Below are 19,674 nucleotides of genomic sequence, written 5' to 3'. Positions count from 1 at the left end.
TAGATCAAAATAACTAAAAAATAATTTATTTTCATAAAAAGTGTTTGTATGCACACTTGTGTGCCCAAGCACATGAGCTTAAAGGGGAACATCGACCTGACAAAGAAACATCAATCTAAAGGTTTGTGATCCATAGTCCTACGCTTTGTAACTAAGAGATTTAACATTCCAGACTTTGTAGCTAATAACTTTGGAACTCCTACACTGAAATTTATTTTAAAGTTGTACTAATTATAAGGGGAATAAAATATTCTAAAATATTATTAGAAGTGCCAGAGGAATTCCGTTGCACAAGGTCCCAGGGCAAGCATTAATATTGAAAATATGGGCCTACCCAACCAATATGTGGCTCAAGTTTGGCAAGATGATGATCAGGTAGGTTTGATTTTGCCTTCAGATTGGGGACCGCATCAGCTCATTGACTTGTTCCTCACTCCAACAGGTCCTATGACAGTGATCGTCAAATGTTATTGTTTGAAGCCCCCATAGTGGTTGAATTTTTGATGTGGCCCCTCTGAAGGGCACCAAGGCCAACTCCCCACATTCTAAGCCACTTCCCAGCCCCCCCCCCTCCGATTGTCAACTTCCACAAGACAACTTTACTTCCTGTGCATTGCTTTCCTGCTCAATGATCCTGATCCACAGGGCAGAGTTAGAGGAGATAGCAGTTCTATGTGCGTAAGATGCTAGCGCCCCCCTAATGTTGCACCTTAGACACATAGACTTCTGCCTACCCCTAGCTTTGGCCCTAATTACAGGGTGTGCCAATACCCATTTTATAAAAGTGTATGCATGGAAACCCTTAGTGGCATTATTTTGTCAATAATCCACTTTTCCCCATGGTGAGATCAAGACTCCAATACATTGATACACATCAGCAAGGTTGTAGGAGTTACAGCATGGATTGCAGATTAATTATAAGGGTGGTTTATAAAAATAATATCTTAAAAACAACAAAACAAAATAGATTTTTATCCCCTATGTTATTTCTGCTGTGCATATAAAGGCAAACTAGAGTAAAACATTGTCAATGTAAACAGATCACCTTCCCTCTATTGTTACTACTAACAATTATTATGAATTTCCCAAATAAATACTTGAATTAGGATACACCTTGAAGACATGACATATTTAAATATATATATATAGTAAACACAAACAAACCACACTCACGGGACTTGTATAAAGCAAAAAAAATGGTGTTTCATTTAACGTTTCGGCTTAGACTCAAGCCGTCCTGAAGACAGCTTGAGTCTAAGCTGAAACATTAAATTCAACAACAATTTTTTTTGCTTCATACAAGTCCTGTGAGTGCAGTTTGTTTGTGCTTATTAATTATGTTATGTTAATGTTACAGTCTGTATGCTTAGGACCCAGAAACTGCTTGGAATAACCCCTTAGGTAGGGACCAGCTTGGGCAAGGAAAACAAGCAAAGTAGCACTTTTAAAGGTTTGAATTTGGCGCCAAAGTGACGTCAGAGGAGACCGGGGACCTGTGCGCCTAAAGGTAGGGACGCGCGCCGGTCTCCCTGTGCTCCTTACAGTTAAACCATGCACCCAGGCAGTACCTGGAGTTCTCTGTGTGCACCATTCCTGGACTTATAAATAAATAAATATATATATAGCCTTGATAAAGGCTGTGGATACAGCCGAAACGTCAGTTGTATGCTGTGAACAATAAATCTTCATTATCTTCTACTAAGTCCTGTGAGTGCGGTATTCTACTTTTGACATGTTTCCTGAATTTTCAACACTGCACCCGGGCATCCTGTAACTGCTAAACGTGAGTGCCGGCTTTCTAGAGACTATATATATATATATAGCCATCAACTCTCTGCCATGGTACCAAAGAATTTGAAAGATAAAAAACAGCTCATGCAAAAGCATGTTACACACCTTTTTCTTTCATGGGAATACTGGTAAAATAAAGGTCAAAAGCATTTTTCACATTTCTCAGTGGGTAGGTTTGTAATGACGTCAAACAGAAATAGACAGTTTCTAATACAAGGTGTTCCCCATATCTGGGTGTCCTTTGCTTACATGTATTTAGTTGCAAGATATGGTACTTGAAAATATAGAATAAGCTGTAAAGCTGGGTTTGTACAGCAATTACCAAATAGGCAGATCTAGTGTTTCTAAGCAGAATGCCCAGAATTCATGTTGTTTCATTCACAGATTTATGGCAGTTTGGTTCAGTACTGGTGAACATTCTCTGACTGTGTATACTCAGCTGTAAAGCTAAAGATTCTAGAATAAAAGTACCAACCTGCCGACACTTATGATTCTATGGTTTTGTGCTCCATTTTTATCTATGCAATAACATGTGTTTATTGGCAACATAAGGCATTAGAAGATCTAAGAGTAACCTGGCACATGGGGGTGAAGAAATGAAGGGCAAAAGAAATAATTGATTGTAATAGTAACACACCTAAACATTATTACTGAAGCTCACACAATTACCCCTATTTGTACAGGGCTCCATTTAGAAAAAGTGGGATACTGAGGCATAAAAGCTTGTGGTGAGATAATGAGACTTGTAGATTAACATCAGCTGGAAGGCCCACATTTATATGATACCCTCCCAGCCATCCTACATTTCACCTAATCTCTAAAAGGCAGATTTTTTTTAACAATTATAGATTTTGCTGTAATTTTGTACTGCAAGTAGTCAAGATTTTTCACCACCTTAAACATGTCAAAATGCTATAGAAGTTATTGGGAATTGGATTTACATTCAAGCAATTTGGTGTTCAAATTTTATCAATTTTCATAATTTTCAAGCCAATTGGAATTTTTCAACCTCAATGAAACTAACTGAAAAAATTGCAATCAAGTTTCCTCCTGGACTTTACCCTATTGCCACTGTGGCAAAAACATAATTGTGTCTTACTGTAATTTTATTCTCCAGTTGTGCAAATTTTGATAACTATGCTGGTACCTTTACAAAAGAATGCAGCATTAATCCACAAAACATCTTTGCTCCAGATTTCTTAGTATTTTAATGGGGAATATTGGATAATGATATTTTGGTACCTGATTTCCTAGGGCACAGGTTTGATACATATTTATTACTGCTTTAAGGCGTAGCTCGTATGGGCTAGGCCCCATCACAAAAAAAATCATTGGGGTGGTTCGGCTCACACTTGTGGCAGCATTGTTAAAGCGTAGAAAGTGCTGTGTAGGCAGCCCCCTGGCAATCCAGTACACCTCATGTGCAAATATTTGTAGGAAAACTAGTTATAGAGATAGATGATGAGATAGATAAATAGACAGGCTAAGAAAGTGTATTTGCTCCCATCCACGGCCCTGTATAGCACCACAGACAGACACTGGGTTGGCCTGTGTGTAGCTACACTGAACGGATTTTGTCATAAAAAGGAATGCTTTTGCAGTTTTCAGGCCGAAGTCTGTTCAGTGTAGCTGCACACAAGCTGATCCAGTCTGTCTGTGGAGCTGCAGATACGAGCGAATCTGTTTTTCTTAGTCTGCATACAAAAAGCAAGCTTAGAAAAGTGGATCATCCACCAAATGTGCCCTTACCCTTACAAGCAGTTCTTACACACAGGTGTTTTTTTATGTGTTTGCAAACACACATGACTGCGTATAAAACATATATTGTGTTTATATGCGTTAATGCACCTAAATGTATTTTTGGGAGATTCAAAAGCAACTCTCTGTTCTATTGGCTATTGAATGCATGTCAAATGCAACAAAACACAGAGTGAAAGGCAATTGCAATAAAATACAACTCTGAACACTCAGGCAAAATATAATAAAAGCAATTAGATTATGACTGATCTCAAACCTGCACTTCAAACACGCATCAAATACGCAAAAAAACAATGTGTAAGAGCACGTTGATTGTGTGACATTCATAGTTTCTATTGTTTATTTTTATTTTTTATTTTGTTCAAGCTCTCGTCTATTTATCTGACATTCTGACTTTTCTGCTGCTGCTGCTGCTGCTGCTGCTGCTGCTTGGTAGGATAAATAAATACATTCCAAGCTGGAGAGTTGCAACACAAAAAAGAGAACAATTCCAAAAATATAAAATATTATAAGTTAAAAACTAATTGCCTGATAAACTTACCCATTAAGCATCAAATGCTATGTCAGTGATCTGGAAGGTTGGCAGGAAAAGGCAGTGTTGTTTTTATAACCTTATTTCTTAGTCAAATTCTATTTAGAGGACTCCAAGACAACAAACTGTTTGCTCTTCGTTATTATTTATGCATGCCAGGTTTTAATATCATGTTATTAACGCATTCCAGGTTTTTAGATGAGAGCCTGTGATAAGCAAAAGGAGTCAGGAGAGTTGGTACAAAAGCAAAGGCTGACCTGAGTAGAGAGAACACAGCTGCTGTATAAAGAAACAGATGAAGTGTGAAGTCTTCCCTCACTGTGATCAATTTCATATTAATGTCATCAACCCCCTCAGGCTATATAATAAATGAGCCATCAGCTACAGAGCTGGTCATTACCCCTTCCCTACTCGATTGTACTCCCCCCTTACCCCACACTGCTTGCATTGGAATAGCCATCTGCCTTCTTAACCCTTTCACTGCAACCCTTTTGTTCAGGGTGGTAACCAAGGAATTTCTTATTCATGGACATTAATAATGGAATCTTAAAAATATGTTAAGGGTCACTGCATTTCTGCCAACTTCCAGGGGAAGGTTTACAAATAACCTCTTGGTTTGTGTGTTCTGAGCAGAGCTTTTCTGTATTCTTGATTTTATATTTGTAAGAAACAGATTTTCACTGTGGATATAGACATGGATTCCTCAGTATATGTATATCTTGTATCAATATCATTCTATAGTGCTGGGGAATTAAAGTCTACAATATGCAAGAATATGTCCAAAGCACTTGGAAATAGGTCACCATACCAGTACTTGGGAATGTGTAGCTCCTGAGTGGTGAGTAATATGCGACTCTCAGAACAAAGGGATGTCTGACTTTGAGAGTGCAAATGAGTCTGTATATTTATTTATACATTTTATTGTTTGTAAATTTTAAATGAATCACTCCTTCTTGATTTTAGTCCAGTCTGGGGCAGTGGTCACTGAGTGCCGCTATTTTCTTTCTGCCTAACAGGTGCCACCGCAGGCTGGTATATATAAACTGTTCTATTGCTTGCTCTCATGTACAGGGTAAAATACCTAGTAACTGTACCCTTTCAAGAGGCAATATATCTCCCACAATACATAGGGCACAACTTATAGACTAACCCCCATATGTAATAAACATATGGGGGGTCCTTCAGACCAACTCAGTAGCTTAGCTGCCCGTGTATGTGCACCCCTGATAGGCCTAAAATTGGCCAGATCTTGATCGGGCAGATTTTAGTGCCCTCCGTTTTAATTTTACCGTTTGGCACTAGGGCAAAAGCAACATGTATGGCCACCATAACTTTGCCCAGTAGCAGTAATCATTTAATTATTAAATACCCACCTAAGGGAGGTTATACACCAATTGGCCAACGGGCCTAATAAACAGATACTGTACTAGGGTACCTTGTTCAATAAGGACAATTGTGTAAACGAATAGTTCAGCAGGGGAGGAATTTACAAAAGTGGAGTTTGAATGAGTTTGGATGAATTTGAAGTTAAATTATAGTAATATGTTTATGTACACCAAAAAATAATTAAATCTCACTAGTCTGAAAGCCAGTTTTTTATTTACTCCACTCTACTCTAGAATGTTTTTTCTTACATCAAAATCAGTAATTTTGCTTTAACTCCAGCTTTCGGAATTTGACATTATTAGCTACACACGAAAATCATACAAAACTGTGTTTCATACTATTATATCGGTGTGTGTATGGCCAGCTTAAGGCTTTCGATGAATCTTACTCCAATTTCAGTTTACCTCACTTTGTGAATTCCCCACAGGAAATAAAGGGGATGGACCACTATTAGAGGGGTAGAGGGGATTCTGCAGCCAAGTGATGTAAAAGTGTGATTTATTGGTCACTGTAATTTCTGATAACAGCCCTGGCCATACATGTCCAGATGGTCAGGCAGTAGGGTTTATACTTACCTGCGTAAGTATATCTGGACATGTATAGCCAGCTAAAAACTTTATAAATTAAAAAATGTATTAATAAAAAATATTAATTTTTGTAACTATGTATATTTATATTTATTTATTGCAATATTTGCAAGAGTGAGTATTTTTACTTTACTCTAAGGGGCACATTTACTAACCCACGAACGGGCCGAATGCGTCCGATTGCGTTTTTTTCGCAATGATCGGTAATTTTGCGATTTTTTTCGGCGTCTTTACGATTTTTGCGTAAAAACGCGAGTTTTTCGGCGTCTTTACGATTTTTGCGTAAAAACACGAGTTTTTCGTAGCCATTACGAAAGTTGCGGAAAGTCGCGATTTTTTCGTAGCGTTAAAACTTGCGCGAAACGTCGCGCCTTTTAAGTTTTAACGCTACGAAAAAGGCGTGACTTTGCGCGCAAGTGTTAACGCTACGAAAAAATCGCGACTTTGCGCAACTTTCGTAATGGCTACGAAAAACTTGCGTTTTTACGCAAAAATTGTAAAGACGCCGAAAAACTCGCAAAAAATACGAAAAAGTCGCAAAATGTTCGTTTCCAATCGGAATTTTTCCAATTCGGATTCGAAATCGTGTCTTAGTAAATCAGCCCCTAAGAATATATACAGAACTGCATATACCAGTAACATCTTGTATAGTGAATAATGTACCCCTTAATATGGGTGACTACACTGAAAGCTTTATGTAGTTTGATGTGTATTATTTATGAATCGCAGTAAAGCTAGCTGAGGATGATGGGAGTTCATTAGCTATGACATACAAGCAAGTCCCTAGGCTGCTGCTTTACTCATGTTTTGCTGTAAAAGTAAAACCTGCTTTTAAGTTTTTCAGCAAGAACAAGGTGAGAGGGAGTGGCAGGTTTCAGGAAGATTATACCCCTGTGCTGTTCCCATACACACCCTTTCCCATGAGGTACATGTTGTAACTTTCTTGACAAGTCATGCACCTGTATACTCTGCTCTTTGTTCTTGATTGGACCAAGTAAATAGCTAAAGTTGAAACCGGGTTAGCTATATCTGCTTTTCTTGTATCTATGTCTGCAACAGATAGAGAATCAAAACTGTCATATCAAATGTTCTCATCTCAGTCCAGCACTGGAGTAGTGCCACATCTTATGGTGAATTATTTAAAGGCCAAAGCTGGAAAAAAACTACTTTCAAATCAATATGACAGTCAATTTTATTCTGAATAAAAGAACTGATTTCTGCTCTGTTTTCTTTTTGCATGCAATGTAGAAAAAAAGTGCCACTCAAAGCACTTGCCTCAACTAGGCATATGGAAATGGTCCTGCTGCGACCTTAAACAATACATCATTATAACAGAAAACAGAATGCACTAATGAGATATTTTTAAAGAGATTAGTAATGTGACATTTTTGAAAAGTGCAGACTAAAGGTGGCCATACATGGTCAGATTTAAGCTGGTGATTTGGGCAATTCAGACAATTCAGCAGCTTATCTGTCTGTGTACCTGGCCCTGCGACGGGTCTATCTGACCAATATCTAGCCTAAAATCAGCTATATGTTGATTGGGCAGGCTTGCTTTTCCAGTCAGATAGAGAACTGCATTGTCTCTTTGATGCAGTCCTCACCCAATGGCCTGTATGCCCATCATTGTGAAAGTTGGCATATCAGAGAAAGATCAGCTTGTTTGGCTACTTCTTCAAGTACTCAAAGGATATAGGAACAGGAGTCATTTTTTGTTTGAAATACATTGTTTAGTATGTGAATGACAAAGGTAAAGCAGTGCGGCATTAATGTTACACTAAGGGGGGCATTTGCAAGACCTCTCTGACAGTCACATGTATAATCAAAGCAATAAGAGATTTGTGCATGACTGTATGAGGTGCAGACTGATTGGAACTGACGATTTACAGACAGAACCATGGCAAAGTAATACATCTGGTTAGTATTTTAAACCTCTTTATTTCACTAATAATAACATTCATCTGTACTACCTACTGTATGGCACAGTTTCTGTTCTGTATTATGCATAGACTGTGTTGTCCCGCACTATTTAGTATGGAGCTCTATATATTACAAGAATGGGAGTGTAAAGCTGGCCAGGGTAGGACTAGGCTGGCGGTACACCACGAAAAAAACCCAGTGGGCCCCACTGAGTCCACCCCAGGCCAGCTTCTTACCAGGCCAGTGCAAGTTTTTAGAAGCAGGGAGAAGTCCAAGATACAGGCAGTGCATTGGCTTGGTAGGCAGTTATGTGGGAAGGGAGTTAGCAATGGGGGTAGGAAAAGTAAGCCTTTAAGGATGGGATTCAGTGGACCACGGACTCCAAGAAACCAACCAGGTTTGCCAGATAAACTCAACTCCCACGGATAAGCATTTTGACTAATTTTGCACCTGAGTAAATTGTCAACACATAATTTTTACCCGCGTATAATAGAAACACAATATAAACTAGTCATGCAATCCTCTCGTAACCTAACTTCAGTACTAGCAGACAAACAAGATGGCTGAAAGGGTTAACTTGCTATGTGGTTACTCAACAGCTGAGCAAACACTGTACACCCAGGGAAGGAGATTGTCTATCAGCAGATGAGACTTCCTGAGCAAACATCAATAACTTGTACAGCAAGGACACTGAGTAACTCATTCCCTGCTGCCAGGATTAACCCCTCAGGCTGATGTCCCATGCTGAGCTTAGTCACCCACGATAGCTCTCTGCTACTGCAGCCGACTAATATCTCCTAAATGCCTTCCCACTGGCAACAAAGGGAATCGCTGGTGGAAAGACCTACGTATCACTTTGGTTTTCCGAAGTCACGCAAAATTTCCTGCTGCAGGCAACTTTGTGCAACTTCAGAAAACCAAAGCAATGTGTAGGCCTTTTCACTGGCAACTCCCTTTGTTGCCGGTGGAACGAGAGATTAGCCCGCGGTAGCAGAGATCTATCACAGGCGACTAATCTCAGACATTAACCTTACACTGCAAGCATTAAATAACACTCAGAAAGGGCAAAACAGTAATGGTGGCCTTACATTATAAGATCCACTCCTTTGGTGAGACCATCAAACAAGCGGATCGTTCCCTGATATGCCCACCTAAGGTGGGCAATATCCAGCTAATTCAATAGTTTGGCCATAGGGTTAAACAATCAAATTAAAACAACAGAGATAGGAGTGGCTCCTGACCTGGTCGCCAATCCAAATAAAAAATTAAACCTGCCCATGGCGGGTAGGGTCATAATGGCGGGTAGGGTCATAATGGGGTCATAATGGGTTCCCATACTGAAAACTGGGAAAAATACATTTAGGGAAGGGGAAATATAATGCACTAAATTTGGGAGTAAGTGAAGGGAAATACACAGAAAATTTGGGGTACAGAAAACACTGAGGTGAGGAATGGAATGTGTGGAAAAAAATGCTGTTTTATAATGGTCCACCTGGCTGAGTATATTCATATGATACATATAGTAATTTGGGGTACATTCTGGTATGATTTGTTGCATTACACTCTTTAATAATATTATATAGCAGTGCATCATTGCAGTAACAGCCCCCTATGGGCCCCAGTGTACTGCCCCAATTCTGCTTTCTGCCCAGCATGCATTTGTGCAGCACAGCCACCTGGTGGCAGGAGACAGGCACCCCCTGCCCCCACTCCATTTGTAATGGCAACCGCATCATGGTTGAGGCACAGGACACAAATGCATCTTGAGGAACAACATTATCATTATAAAAGGTTAATGAGGGCACAGAGAAACATGAAAATACCATATTTCAATATGTAATGAAAGGCTGTCCTGAATAAAACATACCGGTAATAACTTCCAAATATTTTATCTTCTTCCTTTACATTCACCGCACCCCATTCTCCCATTGCACAAGATGTAGTTGTATGCATTACTAATTGCCTGGATGCTATACTTATGGAAATAGTTACCAAGGCATGTAATAGGCACATTTGTAGGTTCAACCCATTTTACCATTTTTCACCATAACGAAAGACCAATTTATTTAGCTATACTACAGAATGGCAGTGTAAAAGGAGCTAGAAGCTGATGTTGTTAACAGTCTGTAATAGTTAAAACAAAAATGTTTAGTTAACTGGTATTTGCATTTCTTGATGGTAAAATGTTAGTAAAAATATTTTAGGCTAAGAAAGCAGTCAAAATTGTAAACCATGGCTGAAAATTCAGCTGAAAAGATAATTATGTCCTTAAGTAATATGCTTTTAATTGAATGATACTCAGAGGTGATGCAGAGGTATTGATTCTAGAAAGTTGCAACACGTTCCCTGATCTTCTCATACAAGTTGGGGGAACAATTGTCCAGCATTGCTCAAGGTGTCTGTGGATTAATACTGCCTGCTTGGGTCCCAAAGGAGACCTTGGTAAGGATTCACACCCTGCATCCATGCCCACTCTCATGTTTGTACCAATACTAACCATCTTTGCAGAGGGTCCCCCACATTTTTGAAGGTTGGCTGGGAAAAGTCACATTCAGTGGGTAACTGCTTGTTAGCAGCAACATGTTAGCAGCAATACTTTTTATGTCTTTTTGGCTGCATTTATACTGTGAGACATTAATATTAAAGCACAACATGATCTGGTTAGCAGAGGTGAATAGATACTGTTTGTAGCGCAAAGAAATATTATTTTTGAAATCCATTTAATGTAGTTGAACATGTAAGCCTCTTTTGTATTGGGTAAGGTGGAGGTTATACCCTCATGGAATGTACAGTGACAGGATTTGGGGTGTGTACTGGGGATTTAACTAAACTTCTAAAAATTCAGAAATGCAAGACTTGTTTTTAAATTTGCAAAGTACAACTTTGTTGTGGTATAAACCATTATATGTTTATTTTCAGTGTATATGATAAAGATCAAATTTCCCAAAATGTTCATAATCCCATCCACCCATATGTGACAGGGGGGCGGGTAAGGACCTACATACCTCCAGCACCCTCTCTACTACCTGCACTGATGCTGTCCAATCCATGAACTCTTGGGCATGGATGGGGTGGGGTCATAGTAATGCAACTTTGGAAAAAAATTTTTGCAAGGATGTCTGAAAAGGTCATTACACCACTGTCTGTATAGCATATATCAGCAGTGTTACATGTTTAGGAACAATGAAGATATGTTAAATAAGGTTTGGGTAGGGTTTGTGACCAAAATCTCTGTATCACACAGTTTTGATCTTGAGTGCCTGATTGTTCTAGTGTTAGTTGCAGCAATATTTATTGTCCACTAAATCCATGTTCTAGAGCATTTTTAATGGAGCCTGGCTTATTAGAAATAACGTACCCCCACTGATATATATTTTACCAAGGAGTTCCATGTAATGTTGCCAACTGGCTAGTATTTGCCTGCCTAGCCGGTAAAACAACAGCTGAATGAATTTGGGGCCAGCATACAACAGTCTTGGGCTAAAACTTAACTATTCAGCACTGCGGAATATATTGGCACTTTATAAATAAATGATAATAATAATAATAACTAACAGAGATGTACACTGGGTTTCCTGCTGCTATAGGGAATTTTTCTCCAGCAGTTCAGCTAATGATTCATATGTATATTACACCTGGGAATGTTCGGAGGCTTTGATATCCTTCACAGCAAGGAGCAGCTGATACCTCATATCTCTGGCATTCACTTCCCTGTCATTTGGTTTTAACAGCTTATGTTTAACCACAGCATGAACTGGTTTTCTGGCTATTTGTTCTTATAATGCCGGTGCCCTTGTGATGTTTCAATGAGTCACACAGCTTACTGTATGCACTTGGGGCTGATATCCACAAACACACGCCTTTCCGCTGCGATTCCATTTGCAAACAGTTGCACTGGGGTACTGACTGTGCTCAAAACCAAACCTCAGGATATATTATAAATGATCATATCAGTGGCATTACAAGATGCTATAAAGTACCCCAATGGTTTGGATTTGCTTAACAAGGCATGTTTGAAAAACATATATCCAACTTGCTTATCAGTCAGCCCCCCACTGGGTCCCTATATATCTGTGCATGCCTCTGGATATCATATATACAGGATTTATAATTAAATACTTATAGTATCATGCTTATAGACTTTTTGTGTCAAATTTACTTCAGGATTCCCACAGCTGTCTGTAGGGTGTGAACATGTTATTATGTTATTATTATTAATGATAGTATTAAAGCCAACATCTTTTGAAGCCCTGTGTACCAGGGGAAGGGGGGGGGGGGGGGTTGCCACAAACAGAAACAAAGATAGGGAGCTTGCAACCTATTAAGGGTGCCATTGATAAGATCTGCCTAAAATCTTTGCATAAAAGGCGACTATATCCTTCTAATCTATACCAATCTACGGCTCTAAACTCATATATAAAGGAATGTGCTATATCGGAAACGTAGCTGCTCCTAGGTTATTACTGAGCGAGCCAAAACAATTTTACCACTTACATATAGATACAAGTTTGCATAGAATAATGAAATATCGTGTAATTCCTTTTCATTAACATGCAGCGTACAAATATCATTAGTTAGTTGAACACAATGACAAAGTATAACGGGCATTAGGACCCAGATTCTCCGGAGCTCTGTAGAAATCAGAAATGCTGCTGGAAGGAATACTTGTTCGCTGATTGGCTGTGTTGCCAATGGGCGGGGCGAAGATTTGAATAGTAAATAGGCTTTGTCCCAGCTTGAGGGCTTAGTGTGAGCGAGAGAGGAGAGAGGGAGTTGTGCTGGCAGAGCAGGTAATGGAGTTCTGTGCTGGTACACACCCACGTTTCTTCAGACGTTGGGCACGGGAGGAAGGTGACATTTTTGTTCGGGGAGGCTACCAACAGAAGGCTTTGCATGGGGTAGCTTATAACTACATACTTCTACATTGCAGTTGGTCTCATTTTCCCTAAACCTACATTATTCTGTGGCTGTCACAAAGTCCCCTTGTGTCGGGCTGAGAAAGTAGTCTCATTAGCGCCACACATATAACAAATACGTACTATTTCTATTACAGATATGTTTGCCTTACACAATATCACATTCTCAACTTGAATTCCCCCCCTTTTCTCCTTCCTTGAAGTTTCCAGCCAGCGCTGGCTGGGTTGGGAGAGGCATTGTGTCTGTAGATGGAGGCTCTTTCATACTGAGATATGGAATTTGTTCCCATGGAATGTTATAGAATGTGTGTTACCAATACAGTGCAATGAAGCATCATTTGTGTGTAAGATCTTTGAGGTGGTGATATTCTATTCATGTTTATTGTTAAAGCACTGTATTTTCTGTATGCCTGTACTCCCATTCTTATATGTATAATGTCAGTACAGTATTTAGTAATAACATTTTATGCATGTCCATTTGGCAATAACTATACCTGATAACAACCCCTGTGTTCTACTTCATCCAGGCTAATTTTGATTGTAACTTACTTTCTAGCTTCTGGAACTCTTCCTTCTGCTGACAGGGGAAGACATGAAGACCTGAACCCCTGAATTTACCATCATCACGCTGAAGCAAGGTAAGTTGCCACTAACGTGTGTGATTGCCGTATATTTCTGAGCTCTGGCTCTCACTGTGCTTTAACAAAGGATAAAAGACCCTAAAATGTACATATTAGTACAAGGATGAGAGAAAACAAGGTGATGTGCTAGAATCAGCCCCTGCAACATACCATTCACTTGAATGGGAAACAGTTGACAGGACAACCTTTGGCGCTTTTTGCTGTAAAATAAGAGTAAAGCTGGCCATACACGTGGTGATCTGACGATGTTTCGTACGACCATCGGTCGCACGAAACATCGTCAGATCCGCCACACACCATTCAGGGCTGAATCGGCAGGTAAGGAGGTAGAAACAATAGGATTTCTACCTTCTTCTGCCGATTCAGCGCTGAAGGGAGATTTTGGTCAGGCGCCTTCTATGGCACCCGATCAAAATTTTCAAACTGGTCCGATCAGCGAGTCGGCCGATATCAGCAGCTTCCTGCGATATCGGTCGACTCGCCGACATACCATACACGCACCGAATATCGTACGAAACGAGGTTTCGTACGATATTATCGTTGCATGTATGGCCTCCTTTATTGTGCTGTGAGGAACACATTGAATAGCACCCAGCAAGGCACGCATTTGTGGGAAATAAAGACAGTAATTTTATCAATTTAATCAAAATTGCAATAATTAAAGGGAGCTTTAATTAAAGTGACTTTTCTTTATATTTATCCTATTTTTGGTTTCCCAGCAGAGTTGGTCGAATTACTATGCAGATAAAAAAATAAACTCTGCATATTAATAGTGTCCAGTGATCAGACAGGAGGTCAGAGACTGGGAAAAAGCACAATGAAAAGGAAAATCTAATTGATTTTAATGTCATGTTCCATGTTGCTAATAAATGAGCAGAAGTACAGATTGTGTTGTTACTAATCTGTGTGAATATGTGGAACTGTATAGCAGCATTAATGCCCTGTAGCAAATATCGCAGGGGATTTGGGCTGTTGTTAATCTAAAGTGCGTTTATAGGCCATGTATGTGCTCCACATCTGCATTCTGAAGGCTGACGGAAGTTGTCAAACAGGGTTTTAAGTCCAGACATGTATGACTGCTTTCATGACTCTAATTGGAATGTCAGAGCATTTTCCCACAAGGTTAAGCGCATTGAGACCTTACAGGGGGTCCTCGGCTTGTTCCTGAATGGAGGAGGATTACTTTACTTATTTCTGTTCCTGTAGAGAAAGGGTTAAAATGCGCCTTTGATGATATTAAATCTGAAGGCTTGTGTCTAACAGGAAGCGACAAAGGGTGTTTTGTTTGCTTAGCTGTAGAATAAAGCCGGCCGAGACTGTTTATTAACTTTGCATAGTTTAATTATTAACAATGGTATGACCTTTGTACTGCCTAAATTAACAGGCTCTCTTGTGAACCATGTGTTTGTGTGTTGACACAGTAAAGGACTGTGTGTGTGTCTGTATGTGTGTGTGTGTGTGCGTTAAATATTTAGTGCATGAACAGAGTGGCCACATTAACAATATGAAAGTCACACAGTATTACAAAAACAAACACAATTTGCACATGAAGTATACTGGGAAATAATTGACTGCTGTTAGAATCCCTTGTTAACATGCATGTTTTAAGGTGCATCTCGGGTGTTCTAATATCTAATATCTTCTTATATATATATATTTACAGTTGGTATTACATGTAATTATACATTCACAACCATGTTTGCCAATATGACTGCAAAATACATTTAGAAATAATCTTTTTTTCAAAAAGAATTTGGGAAAAATATAGTAGGGCATGTTCCTAATCTTAACCTACACAGAAAAGAAAAAGGTTTGCAAAAGGTTAAGTGTTGAGAGCATTAGTAATAAAGTTCCAGTTCAGAGCTTTAGGAGAGGAAGTTTCTTCCCCACCTTATCTGTGAACCATGTCCTAAGGTGTATGTGGAAAATACCAAAAGCAGAGGGAGGATGCTGAGTAAGCGTGCTGAATGTTAAGGCTTAGTCTCTTGCATTTCCTGCTGCCAAAGGAAAGCAAACCTACACCTCAAGAAAATATATTTAATATAGATATTTCTGTAAAAGAATTTAGAAATGTATATGTATTCTTGTTATTTTCATGTTAAATAGAAAGGGAAAGCCGTAAAGTGTAAACACTAAGCATGTGTATTTATTAAGTCTTTAGTAAGTTTTGTAATGTATTGAATATTCTTATTTGTTTTTGTTGTGAAACCTAGCATATGACTGCTTTCTGTTCTTCTCAGATTTGGCACAAAGATGTCTGTCAGCAACCATGAGAACCGCAAGTCCCGTTCCAGCACGGGCTCCATGAACATCCACCTGTTTCACAAGCCTGGTCATGCGGATAGCCTCCTCACACAGCTAAACCTGCTACGCAAGCGCAATCTCTTCACAGATGTGGTGTTATTGGCAGGAAACCGCAGCTTTCCTTGTCACAAGGCTGTTTTGGCTTCCAGCAGCCGATATTTTGAGGCCATGTTTAGTGTTGGACTAAAGGAAAGCCAAGATCGAGAAGTCAATTTTCAGGATGCTCTGCACCCTGAGGTACTTGAACTGCTTCTTGATTATGCATATTCTGCTCGTATTATTCTTAATGAGGAGAATGCCGAGTCCCTCCTAGAGGCTGGAGACATGTTACAATTTCATGACATTAGAGATGCTGCAGCCGAATTTTTGGAAAAGAATCTACATCCAGCCAATTGTCTAAACATGATGTTGATATCAGATGCTCACTGCTGTGAGAGGTTGCTGGAGCTGTCATGGAGAATGTGCCTCACCAATTTTGTAGAGTTGTCAAAAACTGAAGACTTCCTTAGACTACCCAAACTAAAATTGATGGAACTGGTTCTTAGTGAAGAACTTGAAGTAGAAGATGAAAGTTTGGTCTATGAGGCAGTGATGGGCTGGATAAAGTTTGATTTAAGCATTCGTCTTGATGACCTTCCAGACCTACTACGATATGTGCGTTTGGCGCTCCTTCCTGATCAGTACTTGCGAAGCCTGGCCACTGATGAGCTAGTAGTTCGGAACAAGCTGGCAAAAGAGATTGTTGAAGAGGCAGCACGATGCAGAACCAAGATACTGCAAAATGATGGTGTGGTGACTGGCTTTTGTGCCCGTCCCCGAAAAGTCAGTCAAGCTCTACTTTTGCTAGGTGGGCAGACATTCATGTGTGATAAGATTTATGTAATGGACCAAAAGACTACTGAGATCATTCCCAAGACTGATATTCCAAGTCCACGCAAAGAATGCAGTGCCTGTGCCATTGGCTGCAAAGTGTATGTTACCGGTGGTAAAGGTGCAGAAAATGGAGCCTCCAAGGATGTCTGGGTTTATGACACTCTTCATGATGAGTGGTCCAAAGCAGGAGCTATGATTGTGGCTAGATTTGGCCATGGTTCTGCCGAACTTGACAATTGCTTGTATGTTGTTGGAGGACATACTGCTATGGCAGGGTCTTTTCCAGCATCCCCTTCAGTGTCTCTAAAACAAGTGGAACATTACGATCCTCAGACAGACAAATGGTCCCTGGTTGCCCCTCTACGGGAAGGAGTTAGCAATGCAGCTGTAGTGGGTGCCAAACTGAAACTTTTTGTCTTTGGTGGCACAAGCGTCAACAGAGAAAAACTCCCCAAAGTTCAATGTTTTGACCCTCTTCAAAACAGATGGACAGTGGCTGCCACCTGTCCACAACCGTGGCGTTACACAGGTGCTGCTGTCCTTGGAAATGATGTGATTGTGGTAGGGGGGGACACTGAGTTTTCTGCTAGTTCAGCATACAGATTCAACAGTGAGACCTATCAGTGGTGCAGATTTGGTGATGTGTCCTCTAAGCGGATAAGTTGCAGAGCAGTGGCTTCGGGCAATAGACTGTATGTAGTGGGAGGTTACTGTGGTGCCCAGAGGTGCAAGACCTTGGACTGTTATGACCCTTCAACGGATACATGGAGCAGCGTGACCACTGTGCCCTACTCCTTGATTCCAACAGCATTTGTCAGCACATGGAAGTATCTTACAGCATAAGCAAGAAAGTTAAATAAAGTAAGTAACACTCCAAATTAAATTTATATTGAGCAAAAAAGTATTGTTTTTCTGTAGAAGACAAAAGAAAAATTAAATAAAACATTAAAATTAAGTTTTTAAGTGATTAAAATATAAGCCAATAGTGACACATAGGAACCAAAAACAGGTATTTGCAGGTCGGCTGTTTGAAAGCAAACATCTAATAGGTTATTAGCCCTGGAGCAAATGATCTTTCTTGTTTCTACATAACCCTTTCAGGAAAGAAGAAATGTACTCCTAGGCTAAATAGAATACTGTACACTTTACTACAGCGTCAGTCTTTCTTTCTAGGGTCATTTCTTGAATTTAAAATGGTCACAGCACACAGCTTTAGTAGAACAGTGAGTGCTGGGAAAGAAACATTTTTGCTTTGTGGTATCTATGCAATTAATGCAGAATGATATATGTATATTTTTATTTAGCTCTATTTATGTGTGCAGCACTGTACAGCTGTAAAATAGAACTAACGGGGTAATTACAATTATAAATATAAATAAATATAGAGTACAGTTACAATAAAGACTAGGAACTAAGTGACAAAGGAACAAGAGCCATGAGGTCCCTGCACCGTAGAGCTTACAATCTAAGTGAACAAGATACATAAAAAGAGTTTGTAATAGCATTTATACATGATAGGGAAGCCCTCCATCTGGCATATGATTCTACATTATAACTACTTGACAAAATGGAAAAAAAATATTAAACTTTATCTGTAGTGTTCTTACTGTTGATCACAAGTGGAGCAAACATTTTGGATGGCTTGACTTCCTGAAATTTGAGAATAGCAGTGAATTGTTGGCCTTGGGCACATATTTCCTTTGCTGCTAAACCTTTTAATTGCTTTGTGATCCATAAAACAGGCTTCAGTGATTGCTGGGTTATTTATTGTGAAACAAGACAGAACAATACTGGAACAAATACTCGAAATCCCTGAGCAGGACTCTTAGTCTGTCAGCATAATTATTAGTGAGAAAATGTTATTCTCCCTCACATGATTATCCGTAATGTAGAGTTTCACATATTTATATCTACTTATTTTACAAAAAATTATCTAACTGCTTATAAACTGCTTTTATTCTTGCTGTAGTTTCTGTCTAATAATAATTTTATCATTTGGTCTGCAGGTTTACCTGAAGGCATGGAAAACATGACACGGCCATGGAACTTGATTATCTGTCACATCAACCTAAATGTCTGCAGTGGATTCTGTGATATAAATTAACCCAGTTTAAAGGGTTTTATTACAATGTTACTGACATGTTATATTCGTTTTCAACATGAGAGACTTGAGTGGGCTCCCACTCAGAAAAAAAATCATCATTTTATATTAAAATGCATTTTTTTTTTACTTTTTTAATGTCCATATAACCAAATCTCACAGATTTTACAGTCTCCGCCCCTTTCCTGACAAATTCTTCTAGTTCTTTTTAAAGCAGTCACAAACAGAGGGAGAAAACTATTTATACCAATGGAATGAATATACTTTGTATGGATAAATATTTTTCTTCTCTACTTCATTGCATTTATTGTGTGTCATCCTGAATTTGCAAGAATTTGTATATGATATGAACAGTAACCAGTGCTGGGGGGAAACTTGCAGAACAGGAATTCATTATATTTTATACTTATGCAAAGTTAAGCAAATTATGTGCTCTCTCAATCTCTCTCTCTCTGGTCAATTAATCATTAACATCCTGGCTTGAAAGCTGCCCTCCAGCACTGGAACTCGACGTCTTTGTTTTATGAGAGTGGACGCTGACCAAACATGTTGTACTGTATTTTATCAGTCCTTTGTGAAATGTTATTGTTTTGTGTTATATAAAAAATTACTAACAAAACCATCTCAGCCTCCTTTTTTTTCGGAAGAGGTCTGGTTTTAGTCAGCCGAAAGCTTTGGGTTAGTTCTCTATTTTCTGAATAACAGGCAGATAAGACCAGCTGTGATTTGTACATCCATACATGTGGCTCATAATTCACTTCAGTAAGAGAAAGGGTGTGGCTTTTTAGGAATTTTGATAATGCAGTGAATATATTTCTCATATGGTCTTAAAGAGGACCATATTGTGTTTGTTAAGCAAAATAAA

At 39.2% G+C, this 19,674-nt stretch overlaps 2 protein-coding genes across 5 annotated transcripts in view; one reads left to right on the top strand and one right to left on the bottom strand.

The window, feature by feature from the left end:
• Positions 1 to 4,280, bottom strand: part of b4galt1l (beta-1,4-galactosyltransferase 1-like) — a 79,172-nt gene extending 74,892 nt beyond the window's left edge. The window contains exon 1 of one of the 2 annotated variants that reach the window (XM_031905134.1): positions 4,091 to 4,280. In XM_031905134.1, coding sequence (XP_031760994.1) covers positions 4,091 to 4,094 — 4 coding nt within the window. In that variant the 5' untranslated portion in view covers positions 4,095 to 4,280. The remainder of the gene's footprint in view (positions 1 to 4,090) is intronic. The other variant, XM_031905129.1, reaches the window with a different exon arrangement.
• Positions 4,281 to 12,666: 8,386 nt separating this feature from the next.
• Positions 12,667 to 19,431, top strand: enc1.2 (ectodermal-neural cortex (with BTB-like domain), gene 2). Of its 3 annotated transcripts, none has more exons than XM_012960352.3 (4): positions 12,667 to 12,764; positions 13,447 to 13,528; positions 15,772 to 17,569; positions 18,715 to 19,431. In XM_012960352.3, the coding sequence occupies exon 3, from the start codon at positions 15,785 to 15,787 to the stop codon at positions 17,549 to 17,551; it is 1,767 nt and encodes a 588-aa protein (XP_012815806.1). In that variant the 5' UTR covers positions 12,667 to 12,764; positions 13,447 to 13,528; positions 15,772 to 15,784; the 3' UTR covers positions 17,552 to 17,569; positions 18,715 to 19,431. The 3 variants fall into 3 exon arrangements, with proteins under 3 accessions (XP_012815806.1, XP_012815807.1, NP_001008029.1); XM_012960353.3 differs by lacking the exon at positions 12,667 to 12,764 and adding an exon at positions 12,787 to 12,872; NM_001008028.2 differs by lacking the exon at positions 12,667 to 12,764 and having other exon boundaries at positions 13,445 to 13,528; positions 18,715 to 19,428.
• Positions 19,432 to 19,674: the final 243 nt, after the last annotated feature.

This window comes from Xenopus tropicalis, chromosome 1 (assembly GCF_000004195.4).
Source record: "Xenopus tropicalis strain Nigerian chromosome 1, UCB_Xtro_10.0, whole genome shotgun sequence".
NCBI classification, from domain to species: Eukaryota; Metazoa; Chordata; class Amphibia; order Anura; family Pipidae; genus Xenopus; species Xenopus tropicalis.
This window is presented reverse-complemented; position numbering and strand designations above follow the sequence as displayed.